This window comes from Schistocerca cancellata, chromosome 5, assembly GCF_023864275.1.
Source record: "Schistocerca cancellata isolate TAMUIC-IGC-003103 chromosome 5, iqSchCanc2.1, whole genome shotgun sequence".
In the NCBI taxonomy this organism is placed as follows: domain Eukaryota; kingdom Metazoa; phylum Arthropoda; class Insecta; order Orthoptera; family Acrididae; genus Schistocerca; species Schistocerca cancellata.
In genome coordinates this window covers 775,403,823-775,420,674 of record NC_064630.1, presented here as the reverse complement: position 1 = coordinate 775,420,674, position 16,852 = coordinate 775,403,823, and the positions used below count along the sequence as shown (strand labels likewise).

Sequence of the window (16,852 nt, the reverse complement as noted above, 5' to 3'; positions counted from 1 at the left end):
AGGATCATTTAGTAATCGCGAAAGCGTTACGGAGATGATAGATAAACTCCAGTGGAAGACTCTGCAGGAGAGACGCTCAGTAGCTCGGTACGGGCTTTTGTCAAAGTTTCGAGAACATACCTTCACCGAAGAGTCAAGCAGTATATTGCTCCCTCCTACGTATATCTCGCGAAGAGACCATGAGTATAAAATCAGAGAGATTAGAGCCCACACAGAGGCATACCGACAATCCTTCTTTCCACGAACAATATGAGACTGGAATAGAAGGGAGAACCGATAGAGGTACTGAAGGTACCCTCCGCCACACACCGTCAGGTGGCTTGCGGAGTATGGATGTAGATGTAGATGTAGATGTAGATGGAGCTCTGGTACCATGGAAGATTTCTGGCATAAAGGAAGATGAATATGGCGTATACATGTTGTCCCATTTATCTTGACCACCCTAAATAACTGTTTGTCCAGTTGCAGATTCCAAAATGTTTCAAGCAAATGTTCTTTAGCCGTCCGGGGGACATCAATCAGCATGACTGCGTTCGTTATAGCTATCTTTTTTACAAAGATATGAATAGCGGTACGACTTTTTCAAATGGCACACTGTATTTTTTATTCAGTAATTCATTTCCTCTCCTAAAGACCCATTCAAAAATGTATCACAGTGTACCATTCACTGAAACACACAACATTATTAATTACATAACACAACACTGACTGAGCCCGGGATCACAAACTCGTCCACTTGCTGGAGTTGTCAGAAAACAAATGAAAACCAAGCACAAACATAATACAAAATTGACTTCGGCTCTCCTGTACCATTGCCCAGGAGTAGAACATTCAAAGGTGCTCAAAGTGGTGACCCTGGACACCGATACACTGGTGCATTCGTTGAATGAAAGAATTATTTACTGCTTTCAGTGTTGCCTGCTGAAGAGAATTACAAGCAGGCACGATACGTTCCTGCATGTCCTCCGCAGTTGTTGAAATATCGCGATAGACAAAGTCTTTAATGCATCCCCAAAGAAAAAAGTTTAGAGGATTTAAATCAGGGGACCTAGCAGGCCAAGTAACTGTTCCTTCTCGACCAATCCATCTGGCAGGATACCTTCGGTTTAGAACACGACATGCACGCAAGGCATTATGTGCTGGACATCCATAGTGTTGATACCACATAAGCATTCTGGTTCTTAGCGGCACTTCATCCAGAAGAGGAGGAAGAATTCATCTGAGGAAGTTGCCATACGCTGTGCCGTTTAGACTACCACTGATAACATAAGGGCCATTTCACACTAGATGTTAACTCTCCACTGGCGCTGATGTTCCACCTGTCTAAGCCATCATGGGTTGTCGCTGGACCAATAATGCAATATCCTTGTATTTATTTGCCCTTTGTTTGAGAAGGAACATTCATCGGTAAATAGAACATTGGAGAAGAATTCGGGTTGGTGAGGCTTTGCTGCTGTGTCCACTGAAAGAACTGTAAAAGATTCCGGAAATCATTCCCATGCAGTTCTTGATGTAGGCGTACATGGTAAGGATGAAACTGGTGACGTGTAAGAATACGATGTATATTGGTTTTAGGAATGCCAATCTCGTGTTCAAGCTGTCGTGTGCTCATATGTGCATTCATGGCAATGGAAGCAAGAACAGTAACTCCGGAGCTTCATCTGTGCGAGTGCTATGACGATTGCGTTGTCGTGGGTTGAAACTTCCTGTTTCCTGAAGCGTCGCAACAAGACGAGAAAACATCCATTGGGAAGGTGAGTTCTTGTCAGGATATTGCTCTCTGTACAGTTCGGCTGCCTGTGTAGCATTTCACCTGCCTTCACCAACAACAATAAAAGAAATGTTATGTCGATGCAGTTTGTAGGGAGGACAGACTTTACTGTATGCCTACTCCACACAAAAGTATTTAAAAGGACTAAACTACTGTACTAAATGTACCTGTATATAAGAAAACAGTATTGCAATTACTGTTCTGCTAACTTACATTCCCCATAGATGAGTAGCATTTCTACCTTATCTTCGTTGGTGTACTTTCTACTCGCACAACTCTTCAACTGACGATGGCTGACGGAATAACAGGTGTGCATTCTACTTATGTTTACATTTGTCCTCTGTCAACGTCAGCACATGGATATTTTCCATAACCCGGAGTACCTGCACAACGTCAGTGTCGTGTTATGTAATTAATAACATTGTGTTTCAGTGAATGGAACATTGTGATACTTTTTTGAATGGGTCTTTAGGAAAGGAAATGAATTACTGAATAAAAAATACAGGGTGCCATTAAAAAAAAGTCATGCCACTGTTCATATCTCTGTAAAAAAACAAAGCTACAATGAAGGCAATCCTGCTGATTCATGTCCCCCTGATGGCTAAACAACATTTGCTTGAAACATTTGTAATTTACATCTTGACAAACAGTTATCTGGAGTGGTCAAGATAGATGGGACACCCTGTATAAGCGATTGTTGTTATGTACTATCACAGAATGTTAAGAGAGGTCTTTGAGACAATAACATTAGTCGTTTCCAATGTAAAGTGTAACCTTTTGTGAAAGTTTATGACAATATACAGAGTCAATTGAAGCCAATCTACATTTTATTTAAGTAGTAGTTTTATACCCACTTTACTTATACAAATCTGCAAGGAAGAAAGAAGTTCGATGCCAAAGAAGAACAGGGCACAGCATCGCTGGAGCCTGAGGTATATCACAAGAGTTGCAAGGCTGAATATCTGCACCAATCTAATAAGGGAGTGTTAAGGTGGCTGTGTTAGGTGTAGCTGCATGAAGTAATAGGTCTAGAACAGATGTTACTCAAGCAGTCAAATCATCAACATACTAGCTAAATTCAGCAGTCAGCAGACACTAACAAGCACTCCAAGAGCCACTACTGCCACATGCTGACTAGTTACAGCCTTAATAACTGCACTGAGGACAGGAATGAGAAAGAAGCAACAATGGGCTACTAATGCTTGTTTGCTAGTAGTGAGAAAAAGGAAAGAAGATTAGTGTTTAATTCAGTATCAATGATGAAGTAAAAACAAGCAAAAGTTTCGACAGGTGAAGGAAGTGGCTGTGCCCTTGTCAAAGGAACAATGCTGGCATTTGCCGTAAGTAGTTTAGCTGCCCTCCCAAACATGAGTCCAGTTTACACACATCAAGCATAAGGCTTGTAGAGGGAGAGCACGACAAGAGCATTCAAGTGGATGCAGTTTGCAGTACTTACAAGAAGATGAAGAGACTTGCAGAGGATAAATAAGCATGGAAAGCTGCACCAAACCTGTCTTTGGACTGACAACCACAATATGCACCATGCATCAAAGTGAGTTCTCATTTTTGTTTAACATTCTTCTCTTTGAATGGCCATTATTATAACGTTCAATATCCAGTTAGGTTTAATTCATAGTACAATAATTAATTCTGTGCAATATGACAATGGAGTGTGGAACACTTGATCAGGCATGATTTTTAACTTCTGGCAATCAATGTTAAACAAACTGGGGCATACTTGCAATGTGGTAACTACTCATTGATCCATTTTTTCTGAATATACTAGAATGATTAGAATGACTTTCTACTCAAGTCAAGCAAATATTGTTCTTAGTATAAAAACTACAGCCATATTTTCATAACTACAGATTCACCATAAAATGCTACAATCAAAATGCAACCTCATTACAGGAAAAGAGATAAGATGAGCCCAATACACACAAAAGTAAACTATCTACAAGTATGTCACAGCTAAAAAGGATTTGTAACTGTTTGCTCTACGAATAAATCATTTTACATTCAGCACACATTGGAGCATAAAAAGCTACATGACATTCCTTATAAACTGCTATCAACGTTATTTTAAGCACCAGATGGTCTGATATAAAATGTCACACATGGGACATGAAAAGCAAATAAAATCCTCATTTTGTCAACTTACTATGACAGAGAAATATGTAAAATTTTGAACAGAATATACCATTAGAAAATATTATTTTTACTGGGTAGTATCAGCACACACCTCAAAAATCTGCCCACCCCACTCACAGCTACCCTCAGGACCCTCTTTTCTTGTTCAGTTTGTAGTGAGTAAGCTGTAGCAGCTCCTCCCACAGCCAGTACAAACAAACCATATTTTGCATATCTCCTTGATGAAGGCAGTTTTCCATTAACATGCTGTGTGGAGTGTAACCTTGATATTCTCTTGATAACAGTAAAACTCTGCTTAAATATCATCATGAAGTCACTGTAACAAGTAAAGGAAAAAATATAAAAAGGACAAAATTGTAAAAAATTAGATGCAACCATTACATTTACAATTTTATTGCATAAAAGCAATATCTCTTTTTATTGATTCCATGTTTCAATTTATCCAGCACTATTACTACTATAGAAATATGAGGTGTCCCACAAGGAATGACCAATATTCTGGGACACGACAAGAACACTCCTTTGAAGCAAAAAACTTTATGTAGACATATGCCCTATTCCAAATGGTTTCTGAGATACAACACATTTAACACACATTTCTTTTTGGGCTAGTGGTGTGCATGTGTATGTGTCTTACCCACCCAACCTCTTTTGACATTTTACTCTAGCCCAACCTACCTCACTGCTTTTAGTTCCTTTATTCAGGACGTATTTCTGGCATGATGCTAGCTCGTCGAATGCGCAGTTGTCCATAATGTGATGTGAGTGATGAGTGTTGACATTGTTATCAGAGAGAAACACCAGTTAACTTTGTGCAAATGCTGGCTACAAATTCCATCTGTCCTAATGAAGAACATGCAGATATGTTGTATGTTTACAGCTTCTATGATGGTAGTTCTCCTGTTGCTGCCCAAGAATACTTTCCAACATGTCTAATTTCTGATTGCTGAGTATTTACCTGAGCTCTCAACAAAAACGGCAAAGATTATCCAATGCCCGTGACCTGTAAAATTTCTAAGCACACGTAAAGGACTTATATGTCCCAGTTCAGTTCCCATCAGGGTGACTGAAGACTGCTGACAATTTCACCAGTTTAACTGACAATGAGAACAATCTTAAAGCTTTGGAAGGAATATTTCTCCGCTCTTACAAATTGTTCCTCCAGTGCTACTGAGGACTGACTTCGCAGTGATCACCAGCAGTAACTGTGGATGGCACTTCCATCCACATACACAGACTTTATCAATGCACAACATCAACTAAGAACCAATTAAGGCTCGTGGCCCTGAAAACATTCCTCTGGAATTGATACAATATAGAGGTATATTCTTGAAGACTAGACTTTTTACACTGATCCTCTTGATTTAGGAAACTCGAGAAGTACCTGATGACTTGAAAAATGCTACCATCATCACTATCTTCAAGAAAGAAGACCACAGTGCAAGTGGAAACTACTGTGGTGTATTGCTATTGTCAATTGCAGGTAAAATTCTCACAAGAATTCTATTAAATCAGTTCCAAATCATTTTAGAGAGAATTTTGCCTGAATCTCAGTGTGTTTTCCAAACTTTTGCAGGAACAACTGTACTACACAAATCCAGGAAGAGCACAGCGAGCAACAAAAGCCCAAAAGCCTCTATATTTATTTTTCTGTGATCTGGAAAAGGCCTTTAAAGAAGGTACCTAGATCTGCCACGTGGAAGGTACTGAGAGACTTTCAGTGTGCTGAACCCTATGTGGAACTGGTTCAAGCTCTTCATGATGGCATGTCTGGGCAGGTTCTTCATGATAACTCTGCATCAGATCTGTTCCCAATCACTCAGGGTTTGAAACAAGGCTGAGCTCTTACTCCAACACTCTTTTCACTGTAAATGGCTGCAATTCTGTATGTCATCTGCAGACAAGCAAGGCATGGAGATTAAGTTACGTTTCAATGGTGGTCTCTTCAATCCGACAAGTCTTTGTTCACAAAGAAGTAGCCAGGTTATATGGGTGACAGAACTACAGTATGCCGATGACACTACGTCTCCTGCTCTAGCACAGGCAGTTACAACTGCCAGTCAGCTGCTTTAAAACTGCATGAGTTCACTTTGGTCTTACCGTCAATGCAGGAAAAATGGAAGTACTCGCAAAAATTTCCCAAGCGTTAACTATTTCTGAGTTCAATATAGGTGTTAGGCTCAATACTGTAGTAGGCTGATCACTTTTTGCATCTTGGAAGCATCTTGTCTCAACAGTACCTGCAAACAGGATGTTGATAAAATAATTGGGGCTGCCCATGCATCATTTGAGATGGTTAATACACAGAGCCTTCATGAATGAAGACATAATGGTACATACCAAACTCATGGTGGAAAGAGCAGTTGTTATTTCCACATTCTTGTATGGCTGTGAAACTTGGACACTCTATTGTCATCATAGCAAAAGACTTGAGTGCTTCCACCAACAAAAAATTAGATACACCTTGACCATTTAGTGAGAGGACCATGTGACCAACACCACAGCTCTCAAGAAAATGCATATAAATAGCACTGAGGCAACCACTTTGCTCATAAACTGAGACAGTTATGTCACATTCATCACATATCCCTACCAAATCATCTATGGTGAACTGTGCTCTGGCAGCAGACTTCATTGAGTCCCTCTTAGATGTTTTAAGGACCACCTAAAACACATAATTAAGATGACTGAAAAATAAACATACAGACATGGGAAGAATGCACTGTGGATTGCTTAGTGTGGGGAAACATAACATCCTCAACTGTCAACTTGTTTGAAAGACATGAAGAAGCTAAGTGACAAGCAAGGAAGCTCCATCAATTGTAACCCTGTCCTCTTCCAACCATTCAGTGTGATTTGTGTGGACACAATTTATGCCAGGAGTGGTCTGTTCAATCACTGGAAACACATCCGTAAGTTGAGCTGAAATGCTCATTCTATGCAGGAAGACGGCAAGCACACTTAGAATCAAGTTGCAGCAAATGACGGCATGAAACAAGTCATCCTTCCACTTTCCCAATTTCCTTCTGAATGTCAAGCTGAATAACTTTAGCAGTAATAGCAAAACATTGTTGAAATAGTGCATTACAGTCCTAGTAGTAGCACACAGTGAATTTCTGCACATATCAATGTCCTATAAATATATGTATGGTGAACACTAAATGCAGAAAAGTTGTACCCATTTCACATACAGCATGTCTACAATATTCACATTGGCAACAGTGCCACTTGACTTGAATTCTGTCACTGATTAAATGACAACTGTCATTTTCTTTCATTGGTACTATTCACTGATGAAGCTACATTTACACAGAATGGAATCAACAACACTACCTGCTGACAGATGGCAATATAGCGATCTTCGGGTGGAATATAAGAACTAGTGGCCTGAGAAACAAGGACTGCAGCCTTGGCAACAGCATCAGCGGCCCCGTTTCCTATCAGTCTGACATGACAAGGAACCCACATAAACATCACAGTGGTTCAATCATGAGTTAGTAAGTGTCAGCTATCCTGGACCCATTGCATTAAAGGATCGACAGTGTGCAGCACACAGAGGCTTTGAAGGGCAATGAGACAGTCTGAGTACATGACACAATTGAAAAGCCTGCGTCGCCGGATGTACTGTGTGGCCTGATACAGGGCGAAGAGCTCTGCTGTCGGTACGGAGCAGTGTCCTGGAAGCCGATACCAAAAAACATCGGCGCCAATGATGAAAGCACACCCGACACCACAGTCAGTCAAACAGCCATCAGTGAACACAAAGGTACTATCGCAAAAATCCATGCGAAGGTTGTGAAACTGAACGTGATACAAAGAGGCTGTAGTAGTACCCTTGGGAAGCAAATGAAGACCAAGGTGAATGGGCCACTGCACGAAGCCAAGGTGGCAAAGGGTTCACACCCACTGGGAAAGTTGTAGGTAGCGTGAGGTTAAGCTACAGGAGCAAGAGCCGAAAGTGAACTCCAGGAGGTAACAGAGAAGAGAGAAGTGCCCCATACTGACGATCAAAGGAGTTACCAAAGTAGGAGGCACAGGATGGATGGCCACGCATGGCAGACAAACAGCATGCATATCTGCTGAGAAGTAAGTCATGGTGATAAGAGACAGCGGTAGTTCGGCAGCTTCTGCATACAGACTCTCAACCGTGCTAGTGTAAAAGGTGCCAGTGGACAAACGGATGCAACAATGGTGGATAGTATTGAGATGGCATAAGAGGGACAGACATGCAGGTGCATAAACGAAACACCCATAGTTTAGTTTCGAATGGACAAGGTACCGGTACAAAAGGGAGGGGGTGGTTCGATCTACACCCCAGGAAGTACCATTGAGGACACGTAGGACATGGAGGGCCCACATACAACAGGTTGCCAGATAAGACAAGTGGGAAAACCAAGAGTGTTTTCTATTGAGCAAGAGTCCCAGGAATTTCACAGTTTCAAGAAACAGGAAAGCAACAGGCCCAAGATGTAAAGACTGTGAAAGAAACCAATTGTACCGCCAGAAGTTCGTACAAACGGTTTTGTCAGTGAAAAAACACCACTGTCGATTCTCCATGAGTAAAGACGATCGGGACATTGCTGAAGACGCCGCTCAATGAGACACGTCTGTGGAGAACTGCAATAGATGGCAAACTCGTCAATGAAAAGGGAGCTGGAGATGCCCAGCAGGAGACAGGCCATTATAGGGTTAACGGCAACAGCAAAGAGGATAATGCTCAGGACAGAACCCTGAGGCACACCATTTTCCTGGATAAAAGTCACTGAGAAGGCTGACTCAAATTAAGTCTTTTGCAGTCTTTTAAAAAGGAAACGGGGCAGGTGGCCATAGAAGCCCCACATGTAGAGAGTACGGAGCATACCAGTCATCCCGCAGGTGTTGCAGGCTTTTTCCAAATAGAAAAACACAGCCACAGTCTGGTAGTTCCACAGAAAACCATACACGACTTGTGTGGACAAAGTGACGCGATCATTAACTGCAGAATGGCGTGCTCGAAATCCACACTGTGCAGCGGTTAGTAAATTGTGAGACTCGAGCCACCGTATCAGCTGGGCAAGAAACACATGTTCCATCACCTTGCAAGAACAGCTGTCGAGAGAAATGGGGCGGTAGCTAGAAGGAAGATGTTTGACCTTACTGGGCTTAGGCAGTGGTACGACAATGGCTTCACGCCAGTGTCTTGGAAAGATGCCCTTTGCCCAGATGTGGTTGTATGCATTAAGCAGAAAGTACTGCAACATCTGAATATGAACAGCATCCGGCCCTGGGGCAAAGGGTCATGATGAAGTGAGAGCGTGATCTAGCTCCCTCACAGTAAAGGCAGCATTGTAGCTCTCACAATTTGTAGAAGAAGAGGGTACCGCCCGAGCCTCCTCCACTCGCCCGAGCCTCCTCCACTCATGGAGAAAGGCAGGATGATAGTGGGAGGAGCTTGAAATCTCTAAAAAATGCCGGCACAAGGTGTTGGAGATAGCAATAGGGTGCACAATGACATCATCTGCTACTGTTAGGCCAGAAATTGGGGAATGGATCTTGGTCCCACAGTACGGAAGAGGAAGTGGAACTGTTAAAAGAACTAGTGCATGAAATGCAGCTAGTTTTTTTTTTTGTCATCCAGAAGAATGCAGTGACACTGTGCACACATCCGTTTATAATGAATGCAGTTTGCCACCATAGGGTGACAGTTAAAAACGTGGAGAGCATGTCTCTGTGCAAGAACTGCATCGCGGCATGCCTCAGTCCACCAAGGGATTGCGATACGGCGTGGTAAGGAGGAAATGCAAGGAATGGAACATTCTGCAGCAATAAGGATAACATTTGTAAGATATTCTATCTGGTCATCACAATTGGGGAAATTGTTTTTTGTCAAAGGTTGCCAAGGATAAGTAAAGCCTCCAGTTGGCCTTAGTAAGCTGCCATTTGGGTGTGCACAGTGGTAGGGTAGGGGTCAGTAAATGGGTAGCACACAGGAAATGGTCACTTGAGTATGTATCAGAAAGAACGGACAACTCGAGATGCTGGGCAGTACAGAAGGATAGTCCAAATGGGAATAGGTGTGCGTGGAGTCTCGAAAGGCTCGTGGGTACTCCTGTGTTGAGACAGCAGAGGTTAAGTTGATTAAGAAGGTCAGCCAAGAGGGCACGTCTCGGACAGGTTCTAGGAGAGTCCTAAAGAGGATGATGCACATTAAAGTCACCGAGCAGCAGAAAGGGCTGAAGTAGCTGCCTGATAAGCTGGAGGAAGTCTGCCCTGGTGACATCCAATGATGGAGGGATGTAAACAGTACAAAGGGAATAGGTCAAGTGAGGAAGGAAAAGGCAAACTGCAACAGCCTGAAGGCAGCTACTCGGAAAGATGGGTCGACTATGAACATCATCGCATATGAGCAGCATGAGTCTCCCATAAGATGGAATGTTGACCTCGGGAGGAAGGTCAAAACAGATCAGGAAGACATGCTACAGCTAAAAGTGGTTGTGAGAATGCAATTTTGTTTCATGAAGGCAGAGAACAAGTGGAAACTGAGATTCTAAGAGCAGCTGTAAACTCTCTTTGTTGGATCAAAGGTCGCAAACGTACCATTGGAGGAGAGTCATGACGAGGAAAAAAAGGAAGGGGTGTCACGTTGGTGGCTGCCATGTGCCAGCCTTCGAAGACTTGCTGCTACAGGGCACAGAAGCAGGAGAATCCTGATCCATGATGTTTACAGAAGCGCCAGCATTCTTCTGCTGTTAGCCTGCGGAGTCCAGGGCAGAAAAATGGTTGGTGGTGTGCATCAGCAACACGGAGATCAGCTGGGCGAGGATATCACATGACAACACTGTCAAAGAGGATATTAAAGTCAGTGAAGGAGATGACCATTTGCCTTCATTTGACTTCTTCAAGCCTTTCCAGTTAGCAAAGGAAGACTCAGTTGTTGGTTGGCTGGAGGGATGTAGGAAGTTTTCACGGCAGTGTTCCTTCTGTCCTTTCCAGCCAGCTGGTTATGTAGCTGATGACTTCGCCCCGTGAGGAAAGAATTTGGTGGCGTGTTGCACAGCTGGAAGAGGATAGGGGATGCTACCATGACCCTGGGCATATTTCGCAACCACAGTGCTAAATTTGAAGTGGCATGTCTGCGTGGCCATGTCCTTCATGGAGCAAGCTGCAGCAAGAACAGTAGCGTAGGTGCCAGATGGTAGAATGCAGGGTTTCTGACTAGCCAACAACTTGCAAACAACCAGGTAAGGCACTTTTCCTTTGACCTGGACCTCCTGGGCAGCCTACTCGTCGAGGTACACGGGACAATCGCGGGAGGCAGCAGCATAGTCGCCATTGCAGTTGAGGCAGTGGGGAGGAGGAGGCGGACAATTGCCCTCATGAGCACCCCTACCACAGGTTACACATCTTCTTGATGCAATAATTTATCAACAGCCATATGTGTTGGTAAATTATTGCATCAAGAAGTTCATGCCAGCCGTTGTCCCACGATCCATAATGGATCAACGAAGGTTACACATCTGGCTGGGTGTCAACAGGACTCTCGATTGTGGTTTTAATGATGACACTAGAAGCAGTGCATTGGGTTTGGAATATATGTTTTGACTATGATAACTTCATAATCTGCTTTGATCTTTTATGGAAGAACCACTCTATCAAAAGTGAGAAAGAGAGTGCATGTGGGCACTATGAAGGCATCTACTTTTTTTCATAACCTGATGGATGGCAATGATGCCCTGATCAGAGGGGTACGTTTGGATTTCTGCCTCGGTCAGACCATCGAGCAGCCTAGTGCAAATAACACCACGAGACGAACTCAGTGTTTGATAGGCCTCGATATGAACAGGATAGCCATGGAGGAGCGAAGCTGCAAGTAGTTGTTGTGCTTGAGAATCAGAAGTAGTCTCCAAAAGCAAAGTGTCAATGCGTAAACGAGAGCAGATTTCACAGGGCCAGCAACTGCATCAACACCTTTCTGAATAATAAACGGATTTACAGCAGCGAAGGACTAACCGTCTTCAGTACATGAAACCATGAGGGACCTTGGTGCAGCTGGGAGGGTCTTTGAATCATTAGCGTCATTCCATCTACATTTCATAGCCACTGACTGTGAAGATGATTGACTCATTGCAAGAAAACCCACCATGATTGCCAGTGTCTGATGGCATGCACCTTCCAACTGGGGGTCCCCTTCAGAAGGGGGTGCAGCCGCTAACGCTTAGATGTTAAACATGCATATTTTTCACTTTGTAAACTTGACAACATATTGAATAATACAGAAAATAAATAACACTTTACATTAATCTTGGAAACCATTGAGAATAGAGCATATGTCCATTTTGTTGTAACTCTACAGAGTGAGCATGCATAATCAAAGAGTGCATAATACAAGTGCACACAACAGCCCAACATAAGCCTGGTGCACCGGGCCCTCACCCACACTCATGTTTACTTGCTTATGGCATGCTTACTTACGAGACTGTATATTGATGTGTTCTGTAGTTATGAGACTTTGTACTGTTCTATACATCATTCAGTGTTATTGTGGATCTCTTCATGTAGAAGCAGAATAAAACTTGGTTGGTGTTACTTCTGTTATTGTGTCTGTATAACGTTACAACAAATACAATTTTTTTGTTCAAATAATCATTCCTGTCATATCGCTGATGACCATTACTCTTGGGACAGAGTCTCAAGAGTCTGTAGAATAAGTATTAATATGACAAAAAGAAGCACAGAAAAGGGGAGAGCAGCCCAAGTTCTGAAAAGTAAAGCAGGAAAACTTATGATTAACATCCTGTAGGCAAAAAGCTTATTAGACATACAATACAAGCTCAAAATGAACATCGGTGGAAAGGAAATTGGCTGTGTACTTTTCAAAGCAATTATATTTGTCTTACGTGATATAAAGAAATGACAGAAAACCTAAATCTGGATGGTCAGATAAGAATTTGGACTCCACTAGTCTTAAATCAGAATCCAATGCATAATCCAATGCACCACCCTTGTTCACATAAAGGATGTCCACATCAACCAACAGACTAATAAATAAAGGAGAAACCTCTAGTTAATCGGCAGTGCCAGATCTTCCCACCAGCAAAACAAGGGCGAATAGTTCATGAGAATGATACTATAATATTAACAGATCACAAGTAAGGAATAGATAGATTCAGTTTTGGACACAAACAGTGATATAATCTGCCGGCACTTCCTGGTAACTAAGAATGAATTTAACACAACTGTGCATAAGAAAACTACCTTTAAAATGTATGGTACATGTATCTGCTCCAACCTCCTGCACCTCAACACCTATACCAACAATCTCTCACACAATTAACCCACAGATCTTGTCCACAACCATAAATCACCCATATACTCTTTTCTGCTCTCCTCTTCGTACTCAACCTGTAAACCACCACCCTCTGATTCTTTAAAGAACTGAATACCCATGTACGAAACATAATACCTCCCTAACAAAGTGTCATACATTCTCAGCTACATTCAGTAGCACATGTGGATACTGTTGCAAAATGTGTTGCGAATCAAGTTATTAGTGAAGATGTCAAATTAAAATTCCATGCCTCATACTGAAGTTTTAAGTTTTCTAAATCCATAAATCCCCTACCCTTCAACTCCTTAAAGGCTCAAAAACCCATGTACAAAAAATAATATCCCCCAAACAAAGTGTCATACAATGATACAATTTTTCAGGTACATTCAATGATACCTGTGGATACCGTCTGCAAAGTGTTGGGAATAGAGTTACTAGTGAGGAAGTAATAAAGTAAAAGTTCATGTCTGATGCTGAAGTTTTGATGTGTGAAAAATTTAGTAAGTGATAAACTTTCCTCCTTTCATGTCAGCAAGTGAAAGTTTCATAAAGGTTTAAAATAATATGTAAAGTTTGTTGGAAGTTATTAATTGCTCTCATTCTTGAAAACTGGAAGGATACGGCCAAGGTGATTTACATGCCATGAGTTAACACTTCCCCAAGACTCATATGCAGTTTCTAACTACAATATTTGTCTTACTCCGTTCAATCTGTAACATAAAATTATAGCTATTAATGAGCACATTATGGCAGCATTTTAAGTTTTTAAATTTGATCAATAATTAACAATATATGGAATAATTAAAATCAAATTTTTGATGCCCAGGAAGCAGTGGGACATGATCCCATATTGGACGTTTTGTAACATAGATCACACTATTCATTCAGCCAACTGATGAGGTGTATCTTATAAACGATAAAGCTGGAGTTGGTCCAATCCATGAAACAAGTAGGTACATACTTACACTGCACGTACACCCAACACATTACTCCAACGGTTTTACTCCTGTGGAACATACATGTGCAAGACCTGTAAATATGAAAGACAGAGAATATCCTATTCCAGTCCCATAATAGGCTTATCCTATCCTATAGAAACTCAGATCAAATGATTTGAAAATTGTATGCAAAGAAATGAATAAATCACATTTTACATTTCTCTGCTGTGATTTCTGTGCAGTCTTTAACCTGTCCACTCAAATGAACCACCAGCTGTCTCCCCAAATGAATAGCCATTGTGAAATGGGGGCCAAAAGCAGAAGAGACCACACAGAGGCAGAACAGGCAGAACATGCTGCAGGGCTTAGTATGCTCAACTTCAATGTCAGATTCACACTCCATAATTTCTGGATCTCCCTCATACTTCCTCTGAAGTATATAGATGGGAAATGTCCTTACAATCCTCCTGGAAATCAGTCTCCACTAATCCCTGTCCCCACACCTCTCACTTCAATTGTTGTACCCTCATACCCTACTTTCCACAGTCTTGCTCTTCCTCTGGTCTAGGAAGAAGGGATGAAGATTCAGCATCAAGGTCATTAGAGACAGAGCACAAGCTCAGATTATGTCAAGGATGGGAAATCAGCCATGCCCTTTCAAAGGAAACCCCCGACCATCTACCTGGAATGATTTAAGGAATAAACTGGAAGCAGTCTTGATGGCATAATTTTTTTTTTTAATGTGGTGACCAGTTTCGATCTTATTATAAGATCATCTTCAGACAATAGATGTCTGCCGGAGGCAGCGGCGTATGGCAACCCTCTTGCATGTGGCTGGTGGTGTCACCACATTAAAAAAATTATGTGATCAAGACTGCTTCCAGTTTATTTATAATAATTACAGATCACTGTTTCCTATAATAAGAATTAACTTATGTTCTTTAAAATGTTAAACAATTTAAGGAAATCACAGAAGCCCCAAATCTGGATGGCCGGATGTGGGTTTGAACTGTCATCCTTCCGAATGCAAGTCCAGTGTGCTAACCACTGTGCAACCTCGCTTGGTCTTCCTCTGTTCTATCTGCCACTTTCAGTCTATTCCTCCATGTCACTGTATGCCACACTAACCACTCTTACTGTAGCAGAATGAGCTCACTTGTGCCAAATTCCTAACCTGCATTTTTGCTGACTCTCCCTCCCAGTCATCGATCACCCTTCCCTCCAGCTTTTCCTTCCATTCCCCACCTCCATCTGCCCCTTGCCCACTCATCCTTGTGCAACCTCTCACCCCAGTTGAGCTGCAGAGTCTGCAAACTGTAAACATGCATATGCAAGTGTATTCTGTCAGTCCTCAAGGAGGATTCATACTACAACTTGTAAAGTTTTCAATCTTGTTTATGATTCTACTGAGCACTCTAAACCTCAACTACACAATGATTCATTACCTTATTCTGTCCATTATTTATATTCCACTAACTACTTTCCATGTCTGCATCAAATTATTTTAAATATGAATCAAATAAGGGCATAAAACAATGTCTTTAATCTTCTGACTCATTTAATGTACTCTGCCACAACTTCTTCTCATGTTTCAACATAAACATATTAGAGTAGCACTAACACCCAATGTCCATAACTACTTGTTGATATATCCTAATTTCTGTCATCCCCAACAGTTTTTACTATCTACGGCTCAGTCTAGTACTGTGTCTTCAGACATTTCAAGCAGTCTGTCAGTTCTGCTTGTTATTGTTTTCATCACACTCCTTTCCTCATCAGTTCTGTGGTGCTCCTCTTCAATACTTGGCTAACGAATCCACTTAATTCTCAACATTCTTCAATATATAATATCCATCTCAAACAGTTCTATTCTCTTCTTTTGGGTTTACCCATAGATGGCAGTGTTTAATAGTAGTACACATCTGTTAGCCAGGAATGTCCTCTTTGCCTGTACTAGTCTGCTTATTATGTACCTCTTGCTTAGTGCATCATGCATAATTTTGCTTCCAGCCTAGAAGAATTCTTTCCCATCATCTACTTAGTGGAACCCGATTTTAGTGTAAGTTTAATGCTAATCTTACTTCTGCTATGCCTTGTTACTTTTGCCTTTCTTTATCTCAGTCTCAATCCAGTGTGTGCTCATTAGACTGTTCATTCCATTTGACAGGTCCTGCAGTTCTTCCATACTTTTACAGGGGATAACAATGTCATCAGCAAATCTTACCACTGATGTGCTTTCATACTGAATTTCAAATCCCACTCCTGAACTTTTGTTCTATTTCTGTCATCACATCCTTGATGTACAGACTGAACAGTAGTGGAGAAATACTGAACCTGTCTTATGCCGTTTCTAATCTTTGCACTTTGTTCTTCTTCAATTCTTGTTGGTCCTGCTTGGTTCTTGTACGCACTGTACGTTACCTATTTTCTCTAAAGCTTATACCAATTTGTCAGAGAATTTCATATGTTTTACAACATTTAACTTTGTCAAGCATTCCTTTGTAGGTCAACAAACCCTGATTTTTCTTAGTATTACTTCCATTATTAAGTGCAATGCCTGAACACCCTCTCTCTGGTGCCTTTACCTTTCTTCTGGCCAAACCGATTTCCATCTAGCAGACCTTCAATTTTTGTTTTCATTCTTCTGAATATTATTCCTGTCAGTAACTTAAATGCATGAGCTGT

At 41.6% G+C, this 16,852-nt stretch overlaps 1 protein-coding gene across 1 annotated transcript in view; it reads right to left on the bottom strand.

Moving 5' to 3' along the window:
* Positions 1-14,213, bottom strand: part of LOC126187750 (uncharacterized aarF domain-containing protein kinase 5) — a 175,207-nt gene extending 160,994 nt beyond the window's left edge. Inside the window, exons 1-2 of the mRNA XM_049929003.1 lie at positions 14,195-14,213; positions 4,014-4,238 (exon numbers count right to left, since the gene is read on the bottom strand). Coding sequence (XP_049784960.1) covers positions 4,014-4,231 — 218 coding nt within the window. The 5' untranslated portion in view covers positions 4,232-4,238; positions 14,195-14,213. The remainder of the gene's footprint in view (positions 1-4,013; positions 4,239-14,194) is intronic.
* Positions 14,214-16,852: the final 2,639 nt, after the last annotated feature.